This window comes from Protopterus annectens, chromosome 13.part0 (genome assembly GCF_019279795.1).
Source record: "Protopterus annectens isolate FY-2018-M chromosome 13.part0, PAN1.0, whole genome shotgun sequence".
Classification (NCBI taxonomy): domain Eukaryota; kingdom Metazoa; phylum Chordata; order Ceratodontiformes; family Protopteridae; genus Protopterus; species Protopterus annectens.
This window is the reverse complement of record NC_056747.1, coordinates 838,094,146-838,114,440: the sequence shown is the minus strand read 5'-3', so window position 1 is coordinate 838,114,440 and position 20,295 is coordinate 838,094,146. Positions and strand designations below refer to the sequence as shown.

Here is a 20,295-nt window from a genome sequence, read left to right as displayed (position 1 = left end):
CAGGCCTTGGCCCACCATTGAAACTCCTGTTGCAGGCAGGGAATGAGGGTAAATATTGTTTCCAGGCTGTGGCAATGTTGAGTCCAAACACTTTTTAGATACCATTGAAGTTTCCTCATATGCTGTCTTGCATATGGAATTAGCAGGATGCCATGAAGCCTAAAGCCTGCAGAATTTTTCTTGCAGATAACAGGTTCTTTGTTGCCAACATTTTGAAATAAGTAGTCAGTTGCTTTTGTTTGTCTGGCGTGAGATAAGCCATCTGGGCAGTTGTATTTAAGCTTGCACCCAGGAATATTCTCTCTTGAGAGGGTACAAGTTTTGATTTCTTTTCGTTTACTGTGTACCCTAGGCATGTTAGTAATCTTTTTACAAACGCCAGATGCTGTAGTAGAATATCCTTGTTATCTGCTTGAATAAGGCAGTCTTCCAAGTAAGGATATATCTGTATTCCTCCTTGTCTGCGAAAAGCAATTACTGGAGCCAGGCATTTTGTGAAGACCCTGGGTGCAGTAGATAAGCCAAAGGGCAGTGCAGAGAATTGGTAGTGCATTGAGCCAGCTATGAATCTGAGGTATCTTCTGCATGACTGTCTGATTGGGACATGCAGGTATGCCTCTTTTAGGTCTAAAGTCACAAGCCAAGCCTTCTTGCCCAGGATGGGCAGAAGCTGCTGCAGAGTCAACATTTTGAATCTTGGAATATCCAGATATGTGTTTAGAATAGATAAGTCCAGTATTGGTCTCCAGGCTTTGTCCTTTCTGGTCACCAAGAACAGTCTTGAGTAAAATCCTTGTCCCTGCTCTTGCTGTGGTACTTGCTGAATGGCCCTCATGTCCATGAGGGATGACACTTGCTTTTGTGCCTCATCCTATTGATTTTTTTGGCAGGTCTGGCAAACCATTTGCCTTTGGCAGGGTGTGAAAGTGAAACATGTAGCCTTGTGACACTATATCCAAGATCCATTTGTCCTGGGTTATTACATGCCAATTTTGAGAAAAAAGTGCTAGCTTTCCCCCTAAAGGTGCTGCCAGAAGATAACTGCTGGGCACAGGCAGGGCAAAGTCATTGGGACCATTTCCTGTATGGCTGTGATTTGTCTTCTTCGCTTTTGGAGGTAGAAGTACCCCATTGTTTAGACCTGTATGAGCCTTGGGGCTGGGATCTGCCTCTTTGTGGCCTGTCTGACACTGGAAAGGACCAATTCTTTGTAGGCCAGTGCCTGCTAAATCTTGGAGGCTGTACCTGTAAGAAATCCTTGACTGTTTGCATAGATTTAGCTTTGTCCTCCATTTTCTTCAACACCTCTTCTGCTTTAACACCAAACAAGGTATCATGCTGTAATGGAGCATCTAATAATTTTGCTTTAACATGATCAGGCAGATTCTGTTCCTTTAACCAAGCATGCCTCCTAATGACAGAACCCGTAACAGCGGCCCTGCAGGAGGCCTCCAGAGACTCAAAACCACATTGCAAAGTACGTTTCCCACTTGTTCAACTGCATGCAATAAATCCTGCATTTCCTTGTTTTCTGCACATTCAGAAATTATCAACATTGGGCGTGGCCAAGGATGAACACAGGATAGCAGCAGATTTCTTCAGCTCCACCAATTTCATTACACTGACAGGAATTAATTACTTAAAAAATTAATTTTTGAAGTAATTTTCTTTCTAAATACGTTTGTTTTATATAGTTCTTGAACTATATCTAAAAAAGAAAGGAAATCTTAACAATATTCCTGTCAGAAATCACTGTGGAAATTTTCCTGTCAGTTTATCAGTCTGAAATGAGTTCCAGTAAGACAAATTCTCAAGACTCCAGCATCAAGAAAGAACTTCAGTCTCTGATAATTATAATCCAGCAACTTACTGATAAAATGGATACTAAAATAGACACCTTCATAGAAAAACTACAAAACAAATAGACCTGTTACATACAGACCTGCAACAACAGAAGAACCAGATGACAGGCATAGAAGAAGCTGTGAATGACATGGAAAATAGAATCCAAGAAGAGGAAATCAACATTGAGTTTCTGCTGAAACAAAATACACATTTACAAACAAAGCTGGATGACCTGGAAAATAGATCTAGGCTAATAACATTAGGATTTTTGGACTGCCAGAAAATATTGAAGGTAACAATATTACTTCTTTTTTAACAACTTGGCTCCCTAAAACTTTAGACTTACCAGAAGCATTCTCTTTTGGTATCGAAAGAGCACATAGATCTATAGCTAATACTAACTCTAACAAAAAATATCCTAGATCAGTTATAGTTAGATTTCTATCATCTTTTGATAAAGAGATGGTTCTTAAATCTGCTAGGGCTAAAGCTCCTGTTAAGATTAATGAAACAACTGTGCGTTTTGACAATGACTATTCTTCCATGGTAATAGCTAAAAGAAAAGTTTTTCTGCCACTAATAAGGGAGCTTAAAAGCACAGTTTAAAACATACCTTCTGTTTCCTGCCAAGCTTAAAATCTTCCTTCCTGATGGTCCTAAGGTTTTCGATGATTTAGACTCTGCTTTACTGTTTGTCAAAGAAAAAAGGATTTTGGATAAAATAGAAGAAATGGAATGGGCTAGTTCTTCATTAAAGAGATTGGCAACTGAAGCTTCGTGGAAGACTTCAGAGAAGAACAGACTAAAAAACAAATGATTTGTTATATGTTTTTTTTCTCTCTCATCATTTTAGTTCATTATTAATCTTTTTGAATATAGTTCCTGCATTTCCAGAAAGCCACAAATATTTTGGAAAAGATTTAATCAAAGTTATTCTCTATGTGCAAAGAAATGTTTTGTTTCATGACCAGTCAAAATACTTGAAGATTTAATGGCAAGCTGTGATTCAATTTGTTTCTCTTTCTGAAAAGAAGTAAGGTTAGTAATTTGATACATTTTTTATCTTTACCTTTTTTTTCCTTCTCCTTTTATTATTTTCTTTGTTTAAACAATGACATTCGATTTAGATTATGTAGTGCGTAAAAGGTGGGGAGGGCAGGAGAGAACAGTAATGAAAATATAATTAATAGAATAATAACATATTTATTCCTTGTAAAAGTTTTTATAAGTTCTTCAAATGCTATTTCTAATTATACTTTCTTGATTATACTGCTTATGCCTGTTTGTAAATAATCTGTTATGCTTTAACTAATAATAATCAGAACTAAATAAGAGTAAATAATATGTTTTATTTTTAACTCTATTAATATAAACAGTAAGTAACATTCCATTGTATATACTTCTTACAGCTTTCTCTTACATTGTTTTATTTCTGCCTCACTCCCTTTTATTTTCTACTCTCTTTTTCTTTCCTTTATTAATATATAGAAATGCTTTTGATTGTGTGGGCACAGTGAATAATAGGATTTGTATGAAAATTGAGTTGGGAGAAGAATGTTGAGTTTTATTGCTTGTTGGTAATTTTGGGCTTAATTTCACTTACATAGAGGCTGTAATGATCTGTGGAATACATTGTGAAGGTTTTGTCATGTTTAGATGCATTTACACTGCTAAATGAATGTTTGTCACTAGTTTTAATAAGTTTCCGCCAAAATGTTAAGAGAGACAATCTGAGATGTGGGCTGTCTCATGCACAGTGTTCATGAGTTACTTCAGAAGCTTCAGCTCACAGAATTCTCACAGAGAAACTGAAAGCAGTTAGTATAACCTTTGACATAGTTATCACACTGACACACCACAGATTCAGGAAAATACTCTATTCATAAAATATGTCAGTTATAATGTTTTGTTTCATAACCAGTCAAAATATCTGAAGATTTAATGGCAAGCTGTGATTCAATTTGTTTCTCTTTCTGAAAAGAAGTAAGAGGCTGTAATGGTCTGTGGAATACATTGTGAAGGTTTTGTCATGTTTACATGCATTTACACTACTAAATGAATGTTTGTCACTAGTTTTTAATAAGTTTCCCACCAAAATGTTAAGAGAGACAATCTGAGATGTGGGCTGTCTCATGCACAGTGTCCATGAACTACTTCAAAAGCTTCAACTCACAGAATTCTCACAGAGAAACTGAAAGCAGTTAGTATAACCTTTGACATAGTTATCACACTGACACACCACAGATTCAGGAAAAATACTCTATTCATAAAATATGTCAGTTATAATGAGTCTAAATGATGTAGTTTATTGTAGTAAGTAAATGTCTTATTTTAGAAGGCATAGAAAATGAAACATTTATTTAAATGTTTTTGAAAATCTACTTAACAGCAGCATAATAATCTGTTAAAATTTGTGTTCCAAACATATACTTTACTATAACTCATTTAATTCATCTGATTGACAAGCATAAATAATCTTATAACTCTATTCTGGAAGAAATGTCATGTGATATATTTTAAAGCAGTAGGTTAGCATGATTGTAAAATCTGGTTACTAAAATGTGTTTGCTGTGCATTATTTTGTATAAAGCAGACAGATTTATTCTAGGGACAGCAAGTAGGATAGTGCTCAACAAAGACACAACTCAGTGAGATCAGATATATATATATATGTGTGTGTGTGTGTGTGTGTGTGTGTGTGTGTGTGTGTGTGTGTGTGTGTATGTGTGTGTGTGAGTGTGATGGCTTTTTTTTTATATAATAATGCAAGTGTTTCTGAGAATCTGCATAACTATCCAATATGATTTATAATAATTTCTATGAATACAATATTTTACTCTATTGACAAAATGAATGTTTGCCACAAGTTTTAATAAGTTTCCCGCCAAAATGTTAAGGGAGACAATCTGGGATGTGGGCTGTCTCATGCACAGTGTCCATGAATTACTTCAAAAGCTTCAACTCACAGAATTCTCACAGAGAAACTGAAAGCAGTTAGTATAACCTCTGACCTAGTTATCATACTGACACACCACAGATTCAGGAAAAATGCTCTATTCATAAAAGGTCAGTTATAATGAGTTTAAATGATGTAGTTTCTTGTAGTAAGTAAATGTCTTATTTTAGAAGGCATAGAAAATGAAACATTTATTTAAATGTTTTTGAAAATCTACTTAACAGCAGCATAATAATCTGTGTTAAAAACTTCTGTTCCAAACATATACTTTATTATAATTCATTTAATTCATCTGATTGACAAGCATAAACAATTTTATAATTCTATTCTGGAAGAAATGTCATGTGATATATTTTAAAGCAATAGGTTAGCATGATTGTAAAATCTGGTTACTAAAATGTGTTTGCTGTGCATTATTTTCTATAAAGCAGACAGATTTATTCTAGGGACAGCAAGTAGGATAGTGCTCAACAAGGACATAACTCAGTGAGATCAGATATATATATATGTGTGTGTGTCTGTGTGTGTGTCTGTGTGTCTGTGTGTGTGTCTGTGTGTGTGTCTGTGTGTGTGTCTGTGTGTGTGTCTGTGTGTGTGTCTGTGTGTGTGTCTGTGTGTGTGTCTGTGTGTGTGTCTGTGTGTGTGTCTGTGTGTGTGTGTGTGTGTCTGTGTGTGATGGCTTTTTTTTTTTTAATAATGCAAGTGTTTCTGAGAATTTGCATAACTATGCAATATGATTTATAATAATTTTTATGAATACAATATTTTACTCTATTGACAATAATGAGTTTAAGTAAATGCTCATATACAAACAATTCAAGATTTTTTTGGAAGCTGTTAATAGTATTCACATGACAGAAAATAGATGCATCTTAATATATGTAATGTCTGAATCATATTAGCCAAAGTTTTTGATTTAAATGAAAGTTAGAACCTAATTTTCTCTCCTCTTGATTTCTAACATCAAGATTATTTGAATGCTATTTGAATACAAGTGTTATATATTACATAGATCTATATAGTAGTATGAACAGTTTTAAAAAAAAAAAAAGTTTATTTTAGTTTATATGATGCTGTTTTACCAAATGTGTAGTTTTGTCTTGATAGATAATTGAATTGAAAACTGTTAACCTCAGTTAAATATAACTAGTATTAAATTGATAAGGTGGTAGCTGAGGTACTGCTGCTTAGGGTAGGGGGTTAACTTGAGTAGTAAATACTACTCTAAGTTGGAGTTTTCAACTCCAGGCTGGATGCAAGGTTTAATCCTTACATTATTTTCACTTGTTCATTGTTATATGTATATAGTTTTGACATCCACAATATATTTTGTACACTCATTGTCACTACAAACAAAATTGAATCCTATACAAAATCCCATAAGAGATTTAATAAATACAGCTATATTTAAAGGTACACCTAAAAGAGGAGATGTAACATTATTTATCTTGTTATTTGTTATTTCGATCATAAGATTCTTGAGTTTTAAAAATGCCAAATGACATCTTTAAAAGGAATTTCTTTAAACATTAATGGATTGAATAATCCGTGTAAAAGGGCAAGCCTAATAAGATACATTAATTTACACAAGGCCAATCTAGTCTTCCTGCAAGAAACCCATCTCTTGAAAAAAGATATTGATAAACTAGCCACTAATAAGTATACAGTATTGGTTAGTTCAGAGCACACTCAGAAAAAAAGAGGAGTGGCTATTTTATGGAATAAAAGTATGCCCATTCTTAAAACCATTAAGTCTTTTCAGGATGACAAAGGAATGTTTTGTATGGTTACAATACAAATTAATGGGAAGACTTACACTTTAATTAATGTATATTGGATACCTGGAATTGGTATTAATACAGTGAAACATCATATTGATAAGATCATATCATTCTCTATAGGGGATATTATTTTAGCTGGTGATTTTAATTGTATACTACATGAAAGTGATACTACCACTATAAGGAAAAGAAGAATTACATCTAATGCAAAACATTTAAATGATTTTGCTAATTCTTATCATTTGAATGATATTAATAATCAGATAGATTCAAAATCATTACCATACACCTTTTTTTCTAACAGATACAAAACTTATTCAAAAATAGTCTTTATTTCTAACCAGATGGTAACAGATTTAATTAATTCCAAAATCATTTCATGTCCTATATCTGATCATAACTCAATTGTTTTTGAATTCATGATAAAAAATACTCATAATGTTCAGATCAAAAGGATACCAGCATACTTAACTCAGCTAAAGTACAACATTTTCTAGACATAAATAATACTCCTGAAGTCTCCATTGTCTATGTTTGGGATGCCTTAAAATCATATCTATATGGACAAAGTATCAGATGGTATAATAATAAAAGGAAATCTTGGTATAAGGAATTGTTAGATATTCAAAGTAAATTAGACTCTTATAAACATAATAATAAAGAAAATATTATGGACAAGAAAGTTATTAAAGAAATAAACAAACTAAATGAGAAATACAAAGAAATTTTAACTCATAAAGTTAAAATAACTTTAGAGAAATACAAGTTTTGTCTTATTCAATAAGCCCCAAATACTTACATAGACTTAAAAATAAAACAAAAGATTGAATAAACAAAACCATATCAAAGAAATCTTTTCTCTAAGGAAAAAGAAGAATGTTTCTAGTATACCAGAAATACTGGATGAATTTAGAAATCACTTTCACAAGATTAACCATAACAACATTAACATGGAACCTAAAGATAAAATAAAGGAGTTTATAACCACAAACATGAATAAAAAGCTTAATAAACAACAGATTAAACTATTGGACAAGAGTATTTCATATACAGAAGTTATTACACAAATAAATAAGCTTAAATCAAACAAAGCACCGGGTAATGATGGTATTATACCAGAGATATATAAAATCCTTTCTAAAACTACATATTCATTAATACATAAGGTTTTTATTTTGGCCCAAACTGAGTTAATAACCCCCATCTTGGCAATATACATTTATTTCACCAATTTTAAAACCTAATAAAGATCCAACTAGATGTTCTTCATATTGACCCATCTCATTACTTAATGTTGATTATAAAATGTTTATGAGTATTTTTGCTGATAGATTGAAGACAATCATCCCGGCATTATAGATATAGATCAGGCGGGCTTCATTGTAAATAGAATTACTTTTGATAATATAAGAAGAACTTTAACATTAATTGATTTTGCAAATAGGAAAAGAAAGATTTAACACTTATTAGTCTTGATATAGGTTCAGCATTTGATTCAGTAAGTTGGGACTATCTGTTTACCTTACTGAAATGCACAAACTTCTCTGATGCATTTGTAAATTTAATTGAGCATTTATACAAAGGAACGCTGGCTTATATTAAGGTAGGAACATATGTTTCACAAAAAATACCCATTCTTAAAGGTACAAAGCAAGGATGTCCACTTTCTCCACTATTATTCACTTTAGTAATGGAGCCTTGGGCTAATTTGATTAGAAACAGTACGGACATAGAGGGTTTTGAAATAGACGAAAATACAACATCAAAAATTCAACTTTTTGCAGATGATGTTCTGATTACATCAGCAGGATCTAATTCTTCTATGCAGTCTTTATTTGATAAAATGATGAATTTTAAAAGTATTTCTGGTTTAATATTCAATGAAGAAAAAATTAAATACTACCTATATATACGAAAAATATTCTCATTAGTGATTTTACTAAATATGTACCCAATTCAGGTCAGATAACTTATTTAGGTATAATACTATCTAAAGATATTAAATCTATTATATATAATAACTATAATACCTGTTTTCTTAATATACAAAATCTTTTAATACCTGGAATAATATGTTTTTACTATGGAGGAGAGACTTACAATTATTAAAATGATAATATTCCCCAAGATTTTATACTTAATACAATCAATAATACTTTCACCTACAAAAATAATTATCAAGAAACTGAATACACTAATGTTAAATTTCTTATGGGCACCTAATAGACCTAGGATTGCATTAAAGAAACATACTAATAGCTGGTCTCAAGGGGGTATTTCTTTTCCAGACTTTAATTTATATATTATCTCTTCTATTATAAAAGTTATTACTTTATTAATAGATCAGTCATATATCGCAAAATGGAAAGATTACTGGGAGCTAATTAGTATGCACTTCATGAAAATCTCCTTAACACATAAAAATATGATTGTAAATAACTCCATGTTGTGGTTGCTAAAGGAATTTTGTACTTCACCTATTACACCTAAACATATGGTTTGTTACCCATTATATATTATTATTAGTTATCGTAACTTTATATTCATGCACCCAAAGTATAGGGAATGGAATTTTATTGTATTCCCTATAATGTATACTCAGGGTATGCTTATGTCATCTACTTCTGAAGGAGCTCATTTAGCTATAGATAATGATCTAAAGTACTGGTATCAGCTGATATCTGATAATAAAGTTAAAAATCTAGATTTCTTAAAACAAGAATTTGATCTAAGAGAAACTTGCTGGTTAGAGGTTCAGATGTTTAGACAACATCTCATTGATAGAATAGATCTAATGTCTATAACAGTTAAAGAATCTATTCCAAAACTGATTGATTACTTGATATTAAATTTACAGCATAAAGTTTCTGATAAAGGTAAACTTTCATATATACATAAAATTATCAGACAAGAAACTTTTTACAGTACAGATTCATACTGGAATTATTTCACCTCTATTAATGGGGACCCACCAACTCAACAAGATAAACAATATATATTGGAATCTGCTTATAGAACTACATCTTCCATTGTCTGGAGACTTTATACATGGAAATTTTTACATAGATCTTTTATACACCTTTGATGATGAATAAAATAAATAATAAAGATAATCTATGTAAGAGATGTAATGTAGAAATTAATGCTGACTGGGCTCATATGTTTTATGACTGTATGAAGTTGAAAGAATACTGGAAGTCAATTAATGAATTTTTGCAGGCTCTTTTTACAGATAATTTCATTATTTCTAAGTCTCTTATATTATTCAACACACCTGTACCTCAATGTGTTAAAAAGATTAAGCTTCCCTTGTTATGGTCTATCCTAGCAGTGGCCAGGAAAATAATAACTAGAAATTGGATTTCAGATAAACCTCCTTCGTTCAATGAATTTAAAAATGTTATGAATATAATGTGCCATATGGAAATAAACACAATTAGAATGAGAACAACTAGAAAAACATCATATTATATTGTATGGGATAATTTACAAAATTTGTTAAAAAAATTCTAATTTCAATAGCACAGTATTTTAGTTTAATTAATTGATCTGATTGTAGTGGATGTCTTTGTAAATACTTTAGTTGTTTTGTTGAATATTATAATAATACCTATTTTTAATTACTTGTATAAAATTGTTATGATATTTCTCTTATATGTTAAAACAATAAACCTGTTTTGAAAAAAAGAAATTATCAACATTTTCTGTTTAAGCAGTGACATAATGTATTGCTGATATTTAAGCATATGAAACTGACAATTTAAAGCCCTTATAGGCAAGGTAGAAGAAGTGTAAATCTTTTTCCCCCATCTGTCCAGTGCCCTAGAATCCCTGTCAGAGGGGGTAGGTTTTTTGCAGTGGAAGCCTTGACCCCTTTGGGACCCTGAGAGATAGTCTCTGGGTCAGCAGCAGGGTTCTTAAAAAGAAATTTATGTGAATCAGGAACCCTGTAGTATCTGTCTGGCTTAACAGGAGCTGGAGGTAAAGAGTCAGGAGTCAGACTAGACTCTGAAAATGCATCATCTACAATGTCTAACACAGGTGGAAAAGCAAGGGGCCTGTGCTGAGGAAGTAAAAGGAAGTCTCTGAGCCTTTTCTTAGATTCTGAATAATCTTGGCTCTCCCAGTGGAAATGCTCCCTCATGGTATGCAGAGTTTCCCCAAAAGAATAATCCTCAAGAGGAGAGGCTGAAGGGATAGATTCTTCAGCATCAGAATCCTCAAAGAGAATATTCCTGATCAGAAGAGGAATCAGAAGAAATGGAAACCTGATCTGAAGACTCATACTCTGTCTCTTGCCTAGGCCTCTTATCAGGAGGGGGATGGGAACCCCTGATCAAAGTAATTAGGTCTTCGGCCATTTTGAGCATCTGTTTTTTAGGCATGGAGGCCTGTCCATGGGGCTGTTGTACTTGTTTCTTTGTCTTTAGAGGTGCTTTAGTCTTGGCCTTTGAAGCTGAAGTCGTTTTAACATATAACTGTGTAGGCCTGAAAGCACCCTCAGAAGCCGATGCCTGCTCAGCGGCTCCGGACCCAACTGAGGGAATAGTTTCCGAGGTTCTAATACCTTGAGTTTCCTGCGGCCTAGTTGGCTCCACGTGGGAGTCGGAAGCAGCCTGCGGCTCTAAAGTAGCGGGTGTCAGGGGCTGCGAAAGCGCCTCACTGAGAACTGGCGAACCGGCGACTGGCTTAGAAGAAACCTCATCGTCAGTTTTGCACCTCAGATGCCTGTCCTTTTCTTTTTCTTTGCGTTTCTTTTGAATTGCGGTAGTCGGATGGATATCCGACATCATGTAATTAAATCCTCTGCCAAAATAGTGAAATGCAAAATCGTACCGACACTTAATAGTGCATTGGTTAAATCTAGCACAAAACCGACAATTAGCAACATCGTGATCAGGGCCTAGGCAAGGAATACAGTAAGAATGGAAGTCCTTATGAGGTATTTGCTTCCCACAAGAAATATAATTATTAACTTTTTCTGACATCGGTCTGGAGCAAGAAAAAAGTTTCCCCAACGGGGTACTTAGCTTTTAATGAAGACTTCGGATCTGAAATTCGAACACGAAAATCTCAGGAATTGGCCGACCGGCACTTGCGAACTGCTTTTGCTTCGGGCATCGCGCGGCAAGAAAGACTGAAGAAAATGGCGTCAGTTGCATCTTTTATACCCCTGGCGCACTGACGTCAGGGAGGAGGTGACAGCAACCGACACCGGACCTGGATTTTGGAATTCAGTCCGACTGCGGGTAGCCTGCCAGCAGGATAACCCAACTGTAATGACTGCAAGTTGCAACAGTGAAACACGATGAACATCCAGCAAAGTGGACAAGCAGCAGCACCTTTAATAAAACCTCTACAAATGTTAGAAACACTCTAAATAAAAAACATAATTTAAAAAATGAGTGCTTTTGCACCAATACAAGGTGTTTCATCAGATCTAAATACAAGCCATCACAGTTAAATACCTTAAAACTACCACCCAAGACCTTCTGGCCTCAAAGCAGGTCTTAAAGGGATACAATCATTTAATCCCTTATCTCTAGTTGCCTGAAGCAACAAAATCCATTTTATTTCAAGTCTCTCTGTGTAGGTTTTAATATCCCCACCTCTTACCATAGCAATATACTGTTCAAGAATCAAAATGCTACATGCTTTTAAATGTTTATTTTTTGAGCAGTATTTTGCTACGGTTAAAGGGTGGGGATATTAAAACCGACAAAGAGAGACTTGAAATAAAACTAATTTTGTTGCTTTAGGCAACTAGAGATAAGGGACTGAATGACTGTATCCCTTTAAGACCTGCTTTGAACTCATGCGATCTTAGCCAGTAGTTTTAAGGTATTTAAGTATGAATGGATGGCTTGTATTTAGATCTGATGAAGCACTTTGTACTGGTGTGAAAGTGCTCATCATTTTTTAAATTCTGTTTTTTATTTTGTGTGTTTTTAGAGGTTTTATTAAAGTTGCTGCTGCTTGTCTGCTTTGCTGGCTCTCCTTTGTGAATTTTTGTGGACAACATCTTAAACTTAAGCACAGTTTTATCTAACTGTTTAATTTGTTGTTCATCTGTTACATACTCACTGTTCTATGTGCTCATCATGTTAACATCACCACCATAGTTAAAATTACCCAAATATTTATTAACTTTGGCTGTTTCAGACCAATCCACTTGCAAACTCATCCAGTTAGGCTCCTGTGAATTGTTATGTATATTATTGCCCATTTGCAGAGCATTACTATTTACTCTATCTTCATTATTGTGTGTACCGTTGCCACCAGAACCTGTGTAAAAATTCACATTTTATGACAACTGTTACACCAATGTAGTTAAGATTACCCATGAGTGGCGACATATTGGAGCTCTGTATGTTTAAAACATCAATTCTGAATCAGGGATTAAGTTGAAAGGTTACCTCTGTCTTCAAATTGTAAAAACATTTTATAGAATGTTTGTGTACAAATTCCTTCACAAAACTGCTTGCAATGCAGTTATACAACAAAATAAAATGTTGAAATGCTTATAGCAGGAAAACAGTATGTTTTCTTTAAACCACATATGCGGAAATGCTTGCAGCATCTGCAAGTGAATATTACTCATGTCTATCTTCAACTCTAACAGCTCTAAGCCATTAAGTATATTAAAAAATATCAAACATCATAAATAGCTAAACAACTTACATTAAACATAAAATGTTTTTACAAATCCGCATATGTGGATACACTCGCAGTTACCACAAGTAGATACAATCAGTACAAACCTTCATTTTCAAATGCATTAAGCCCTTCAACCTAAAGAACAGTAACAGATAGTAACAGATCTCAATTAGGGAAAAAAAGAAAAAAAAGTATATTTATAAAAGCCACATAAATGGAAACGATCACTGCTTTCACTAGCAATCCTATGTGGCACAAACTGTTATTTTTAATTATACCATGACCCCCCATTAATATTCCAAAACGTGCACGCTGATTGGCCAGCGTGCACATTGTAAATCGACTTATACTAATGGAAAAGGTCCGTCGCCGGACTTTTTCCATTAGTATAAGTCTTTTTAAAAACACTGTCTCGCTATGTTAAAGGAGTTTAACATAGCGACACAGGTTTAAAAAAAGCAACTGAGATCTCTGTTGCTTTTTTTAAAACTGTCTCACCTATGTTAAACTCCTTTAACATAGCGACACAGTGTGTAAAAAGCAACGGAGATCTTGCTTTCTCCGTTGCTTTTTTTAAACCTGTCTCGCTATGTTAAATGGGTTTAACATAGCGTTTAACTTTAAAATAAGCAACGGATCTCCGTTGCTTATTTTAAACCTGTCTCGCTATGTTAAACTCATTTAACATAGGGAAACAGTAAAAAGCAATGGAGATCTTGCTTTCTCCATTGCTTTTGGCCACAGCTCTGATGTACTGCGTAGGCATGCGCAGTACATCAGAACTGCCGCGGATACCAGACAGCTGCAGAAGGGCAGCAAAGAGGCATTATACAATGCCATTATTTAAGAAAAGTAATTATTTATTTTCTTAAATAATGCCATAGTATAATAGCAATAACCCACTTCTGGGTGTGGGTAATGCGGGATTTACCCACGGTTGTCTTTGGTCCCTCGGGCTTCGCCCTCGGGACCAAACCACGCCAACCGTGGGTAAATCCTGCATTTCCCACACCCAGGCGTGGGTTATTGCTATAATAAAACATACCATTTAACAAAAAATAAAAAGAGAAAGAAATGTCTGCAACTAAAAATTGACTTAATAAAACATTACATATTCACTATTCACTTGTATCAACTTCTATAGTGATGATTTATTTGGTAACAACTACATTTACTATCAGCAAGCATAAATAAAAAAAATATATAAATATATTTATATTACTACCTACATATTTTCCAAAGACATGAGATATTAACCATCTCATACCCAACTGCCACTTTTTATAATATTCAAATACCACAGAAATAGTTACATGACATATTTTTTGTTTTGAACTACTAATAAAATAAAGAAAGCAACTCAGTTTAACCGTTTCATTTTATATTGTTGTTCAGGCAACTACTAAATCTTATTTAAACAAGTTTCATAAGATAATTAGTATATTTACAACAAAATATGTTAAAGTCACAACATGAATTTACTTACTCCCACACTCTATTTGCATCTTAACTTTTTTCTTACCATTTCAAAACAGCAATATATAATAGATAAAGAGTAAATAGAGGTGTTTTACCTTATTGAGTGCAATATTTATAAGTTTGATCACTACATTCCATACAAATCTTTAGGGAATTAAAAGTATAATACATTTGAAATTAGTTAAGTTTTCAATTGTCTTTCAGTTTTTTATTGTTTTTATCTTTAAATGTCCATCCATTCTTGGTTACATTTCTCTTCTGAGAAAGTAAACTCCAGTCCATCTCGTCTATTTTTCTAGAAGTTTATTTTTCTGTGTAAATTCAATAGCACCTTTTAAGGCATTAAAAGTTTTCTGACCATTCGGTAAATGAATCTTTATTTTAGCAGGAAACAGAACTTGAGATTTAATGTTGCTTTTCTTTAAATTTTTTTATAAGAGGTAAGCAAGCTTTTTTTTTGTCATAACAAATGATGAATAGTCATTGTCAAATCTTATTATATTTTATTTTATTCCGACTGGATAGTTTGCTTAAGCAGTTCTTAGGACAAAATCTTTATCCTGACGAGATAAACATTTTACAATCACTGACCTTGGAGATGGAGGACTTTCTTTAATGAAGTGTTAAAAAGTTAGAAAGTGATCTGTGTGCCCTCTCTATACCAAAAGAAAAGGCTTCATGAAAATTTAGTGCCCTAGGCAGCCAAGTGTTTAGAAACTGAATCATGTTGTCTCCTTTTTTCTGGAATACCACAACAATCCTAATGTTGTTTCTTCTGGATCTATTATGTCCTTCTTTTCCAGATACAAAGTATTTTGTCTCAGAACAAACTCCATATGAATTTTACTTTCAGACATTCTGCCATCTAAAGCATTCATTGCTTATTCAATATTCAAGATGTGCAGAGACTAGTGCTTAAGAACTTCACTCAGTACTTCTACTTGTTTTTTTACATTCATTTTTAATGTTGTCAATTTTGTTTTCCAGCTTATCCATCTTCAGTGAAAGTTCATTAATGCTGCTGAGTATAGACCGTCTTTTTCTCAATGTAGAATCTTATACACAAGGTTTAGAGTGGCTCATTCTGAATAAGTCAAATCTTTAGTTTTTCTCTGACAGGAAAAAGATGGTGTAAATGTTTCAAATTTGATTTTTCTTGTGGAAACTTTTTAACAGTTATTTAATTATACATCCGTCTTACTTTGAAGATATTCCTTTGTTTTTTTAATATATAAAATTCCTGTCAAAATTATTAAAAAGAAAAGAAGCAAAAATATCAGTGCTGTTAACTGTTCTCCACATCCCACAACCCTAATTTTCTAAGTGCCTTTACTTATACCATTCTTGATTTCTACTACTGATCCTAACCTAATCCACAGACACTTTACTGCCAACCATCTATACAGTCATTCAATAAACCTGTACTATGACTAAACTTATGCAGCTTCATATATGATGCATTCTGTTTTCTCACTTGCAACAAAAATTCTAAAAAGATCTGTTACTTATTGTTTAAGACAATGGATCTTCTATCACTCTGTTGCAGGCCTTTGCTACTATGTAGCATATTCTTAATTAAAGTTTGCCTGTGTTCCAACTCGCAACTTAATTGTCATTTGATTAATCTAATTCTCCAATTAAAGAATGATAAACAAGTAAACAAAACAAAAAAACAGTCCACATGAACTTGTGTGTGACATTTATGGGTGTGTTTAGTACTGGCTGGAACTATACCTTAATGTATAGACTGCTGCAGAAATAGTAAAAATAAAAACAAAACAATAAAGCAATGCACATAATGCTAATTCTTACAAGTTCCCAAAATACTCCCACCATTTAAGACAGAATGCACATGTTGTGTTTATGAACAATTTTATCTACATAACAGCAATGGAGGAAGCAATGAAATCCTTACAGGAATAACATCAGTGCGATTGTCCTTCCAGACTTCCAAAAGTGCGATAACCATATCTTCTAGTTCAGCGTGACACAAAATACCATCACGATCAATGTCGAATACCTTAAAACAAACTGGAAAAAAAAAACAAAAAAAAAAACAGATTATTAAAATTCATTAATGAATTCTACAGTTCATTAATTAAGATATTTTTAGATGCAACAAGCATATAAATCACATGCTCAATTTGGAATACTTTCTATTTTGGTTCTCCAGTGCCTGCCTGATATCAGCCCTATTTAGCAATCTATTGGTCCACTGTTCCCCATAGGGTGGGAGTTATCCCAGTCCATTCATTCTCTGAGGGGAAGAGAGAGAATCTCAGAGGTCATAACTCCCAACCTTTCAAGGCAGTTTTGCTTAAAGGCCCCAACACCAACCGCTGGTGGCTGACAAGAGTACTTGTATCATCACAGGAGTCACCTAAACCCTCCCTTAAATTGTGTTTGTGTATATCTGTGTGTGCAATCTCACTCACACACACACACACACACACACACACACACACACACACACACACACACTCTCATTACAGTAGACTAACATTACTGGCTTAGTACTGCCAAGTCCACGTACCCAGTAATCCAGTCATTGCTTTTGTTCCTTTCGCTCTAAATGCTTGACACTACTAGGATAAACAAACAAAAATATACTTGACACTTATGAGTCTGTCCCCCACACAGTTCCACCTAGAAGGTATACACTTGGGCTACTTAAAGTACACACAAGACTGACACTACTATAAACTCTTGTTACTTGTTAACAGAATGTACAAAGTCTAACTACTGTAACTTTGTGCACAGGATTTATTTGGTTTGTTTTAGGTTCTTTTTTCATTTGTTAGAACAAATTTACAAGTTTGTATGAAATCATAATGCTGTTATTTATGGCTTTAATTATTTCGGCACATGTATTTACTTTTCTTTTGTTTCTGCTAATTTACAAGTTAAATGAAATCAGTTTGTTGTGGTGTATACACAGCACTGCCTAATCCACGGCAACTACATACATTTCTCTTCTCCTTATTGTGCTATTAAAAACATTAACTGCATAAGACAGTGCACTTGCCTTTACCGTTTGGAAGGTATTTTAATTATTTTAGTGAAACCTTAGACAAATACAGTTCTTAGTTTGCAACCTTAGTTATCCTTGGTTGTTTGTTCAACTAGTCTAGATTCAGAAACTCAACAGCAAAACAGCCTGGCTTTTTTTCAGCCATTAACACAGTGCTTGCTGTCTTTATTGCAGGAAACTTATACTTGCATGAAATTTACACAATAATACATTTCCTTTGATGAGTGTACTTGTATTACACCTTTTACTCTCCACCGTTCGTCCTTCCTGTTCAATGACAGCATTCACAGATATTTCATGTGCCCTGAAGAACATAGGGAAGCAGTTATACAGTATACACATGCACCCTTAAAGTAAGAAACAGTCTAGTTTTGCTGATGACAGAGTTCTTGTTAAGTTGGTCATTCTGATGTTTTTGGTGCTCATTAATATAACCTGAAACGGATATAAAGTAAGACTACCTTTTACCCACTTTAAGCATACTGCAAATCTGGTGCTAACTTAAATAATTAGGCCTGCCAACAAACTTTCAAAGCATTTACAATAGTCATTTTTAGGAAGGTTGGTGCTGCTATTCTGGGAAACAATTTAAACTGTGTGGCAAAGCAAGGTTTTTGGTTAATTTGATCATTTACAGTGGCTGCCATTCTCCTCTATACGCATACACTAATTATGGCAACAGTTAGAATAGGAAGGCCTGCCATCAAACTTTCAAAGCATTCATAACAGTCTTTTTTTTTAAATAAGTTGGTGCTGGCATGCCAGAATATATTATGTCAGACATTGCAGAATTATTTTTTAATAAACTGATCAACTGTAGTGGCTTATTCAATCTTTAAAAAAGGACATAATAACATGACATAAAGCAAATCTGCCACTTAATTGATGGGCACTAAATGTTCACGTGCCATTTCTAATAATGTAATTTTATAAGCTGGCATACCACTTTTGATCAGTATTCTTTCTCCCATTATGGTGCTGCACTAACTTAAATGGTTGATTTTCAACAGTGACATCAATACATTTATGCTAAGTATGTTGTGGCGGTAGCGTTGGTACCTCACAGCAAGAGGTTCTCCCGTTCGATTCTCGGCTTGGCTTGGGAGTACCTTCTGTGTGGAGTCTGCATGTCCTCCCCGCGGTTGGGTAGCGTTCGAAAGACATGCGTGCGTAAATAGGCGTGCCTTCGTTGAAGGTTGGGTGTCGAGCTGGCACCTCGGCATTTCATAAAAATCTACTGCCAATCATTAGCGGACCAGAGTTCTGCTGTGGTGACCCCTTACCGGGAAAAAGCCGAAAGACATTTAATTTTATTAACAGATCATTCAAATACTACCAAGATCGCTGCAGTAACAGCTTAATTTCAGCTCTCCCAGTGTGAAAACAAAAACTCAGTAAAGAGAGCAATGAATTTGCTTTTTTTGGGTAAAATTTTAGTTACTGGCTAGTAAGTGTACTGCCGGGATGCCAGCAAAGAAGACATTTAGAGAACCTCAAAGAAAGTCAATCATAAAATGTGAGGAGATAACACTGACTGGGAAGAACTCTGCAGCCGTTCAGCAAAAAAGACGTTCAAGCTACAAGTATGTTGATGCAAGACATGACTTCCAGTAATCTAAAGGAAAAAATAAGTCAAAAATGTCAGAGCTTATTAAAATAAACAAAACACTGAAGCAGTATATCAATTCAAATAAAAGGCTGGGGAAAATGGAGGAAGCTTTAAACAGATATTCAAGATGAGCTGATAAAAATGCAAAAATCAGAAGTCAAAATGAGGAAAGGCTGGCTGAGTATGAGACTGCTCAAAAGAAGAGATGTTTCAAAAATGGTAAAATTAGAGGAGAGAGCACATTTGGAAAATGTGAGATTTTCTGCTGTACCAGACAAACTGGAAGGAACTGACTGTATTAATTTTATGAAAGCACAAATAAGCAACTGGGCTGGTATTTCACAGCAGGAGTTGTTAATTGAAAGAGCACATCGTGTGTATGCTCAACACCTGGCTATGAGAAAGAAGCCAACAACTTTAACAGTAAAGATGCACTCCTACCAGCAGAAAGCATTGATTCTTACAAAACTGTGGCAGGAGGACAAAGTACTAAAAGTTGGAGACAGTAGGCTGATTGTGGAAAATGAATACTCACTGTACACCAGGCAGAAGAGAAATTAATTTCAGCAATCATGGAATGTCGAAAAATAGGTGTGATATTTAAGTTGCTGTATCCAGCTATCTTCAGAATATTTTTTCCAGGAGGACCAAAGACATTTTTGATGCAGAACATGCTAAGGAGGAAATAGAATAAACTGTCCAATAAAAAGTGAGCTACCAAACAGAAGTGGATTTTGATTTTTATTCTTCTGATAATGAAGCTTACAGAGATACTATGCCAGTAAAACCTTTTCTAATATTCCCAAGGAAATGCTTCAGAGACCGAAAAAAACAGGAGTTGACCAGAAGAACCACGAGTATACTGGAAGTGAATCAGACACTGGAGTTGGAAGACTGAGATCAACAGGAAGAAAACCAGCAACTTGAAACTTAATGA

General features: G+C 34.1%; 1 protein-coding gene across 2 annotated transcripts in view; it reads right to left on the bottom strand.

Annotated features, from left to right (window-relative positions):
* Positions 1–20,295, bottom strand: part of USP32 (ubiquitin specific peptidase 32) — a 3,310,274-nt gene that overhangs the window by 2,405,957 nt on the left and 884,022 nt on the right. For both annotated transcript variants that reach the window (XM_044054559.1, XM_044054560.1), the window contains exon 8: positions 16,634–16,749. In XM_044054559.1, coding sequence (XP_043910494.1) covers positions 16,634–16,749 — 116 coding nt within the window. The remainder of the gene's footprint in view (positions 1–16,633; positions 16,750–20,295) is intronic.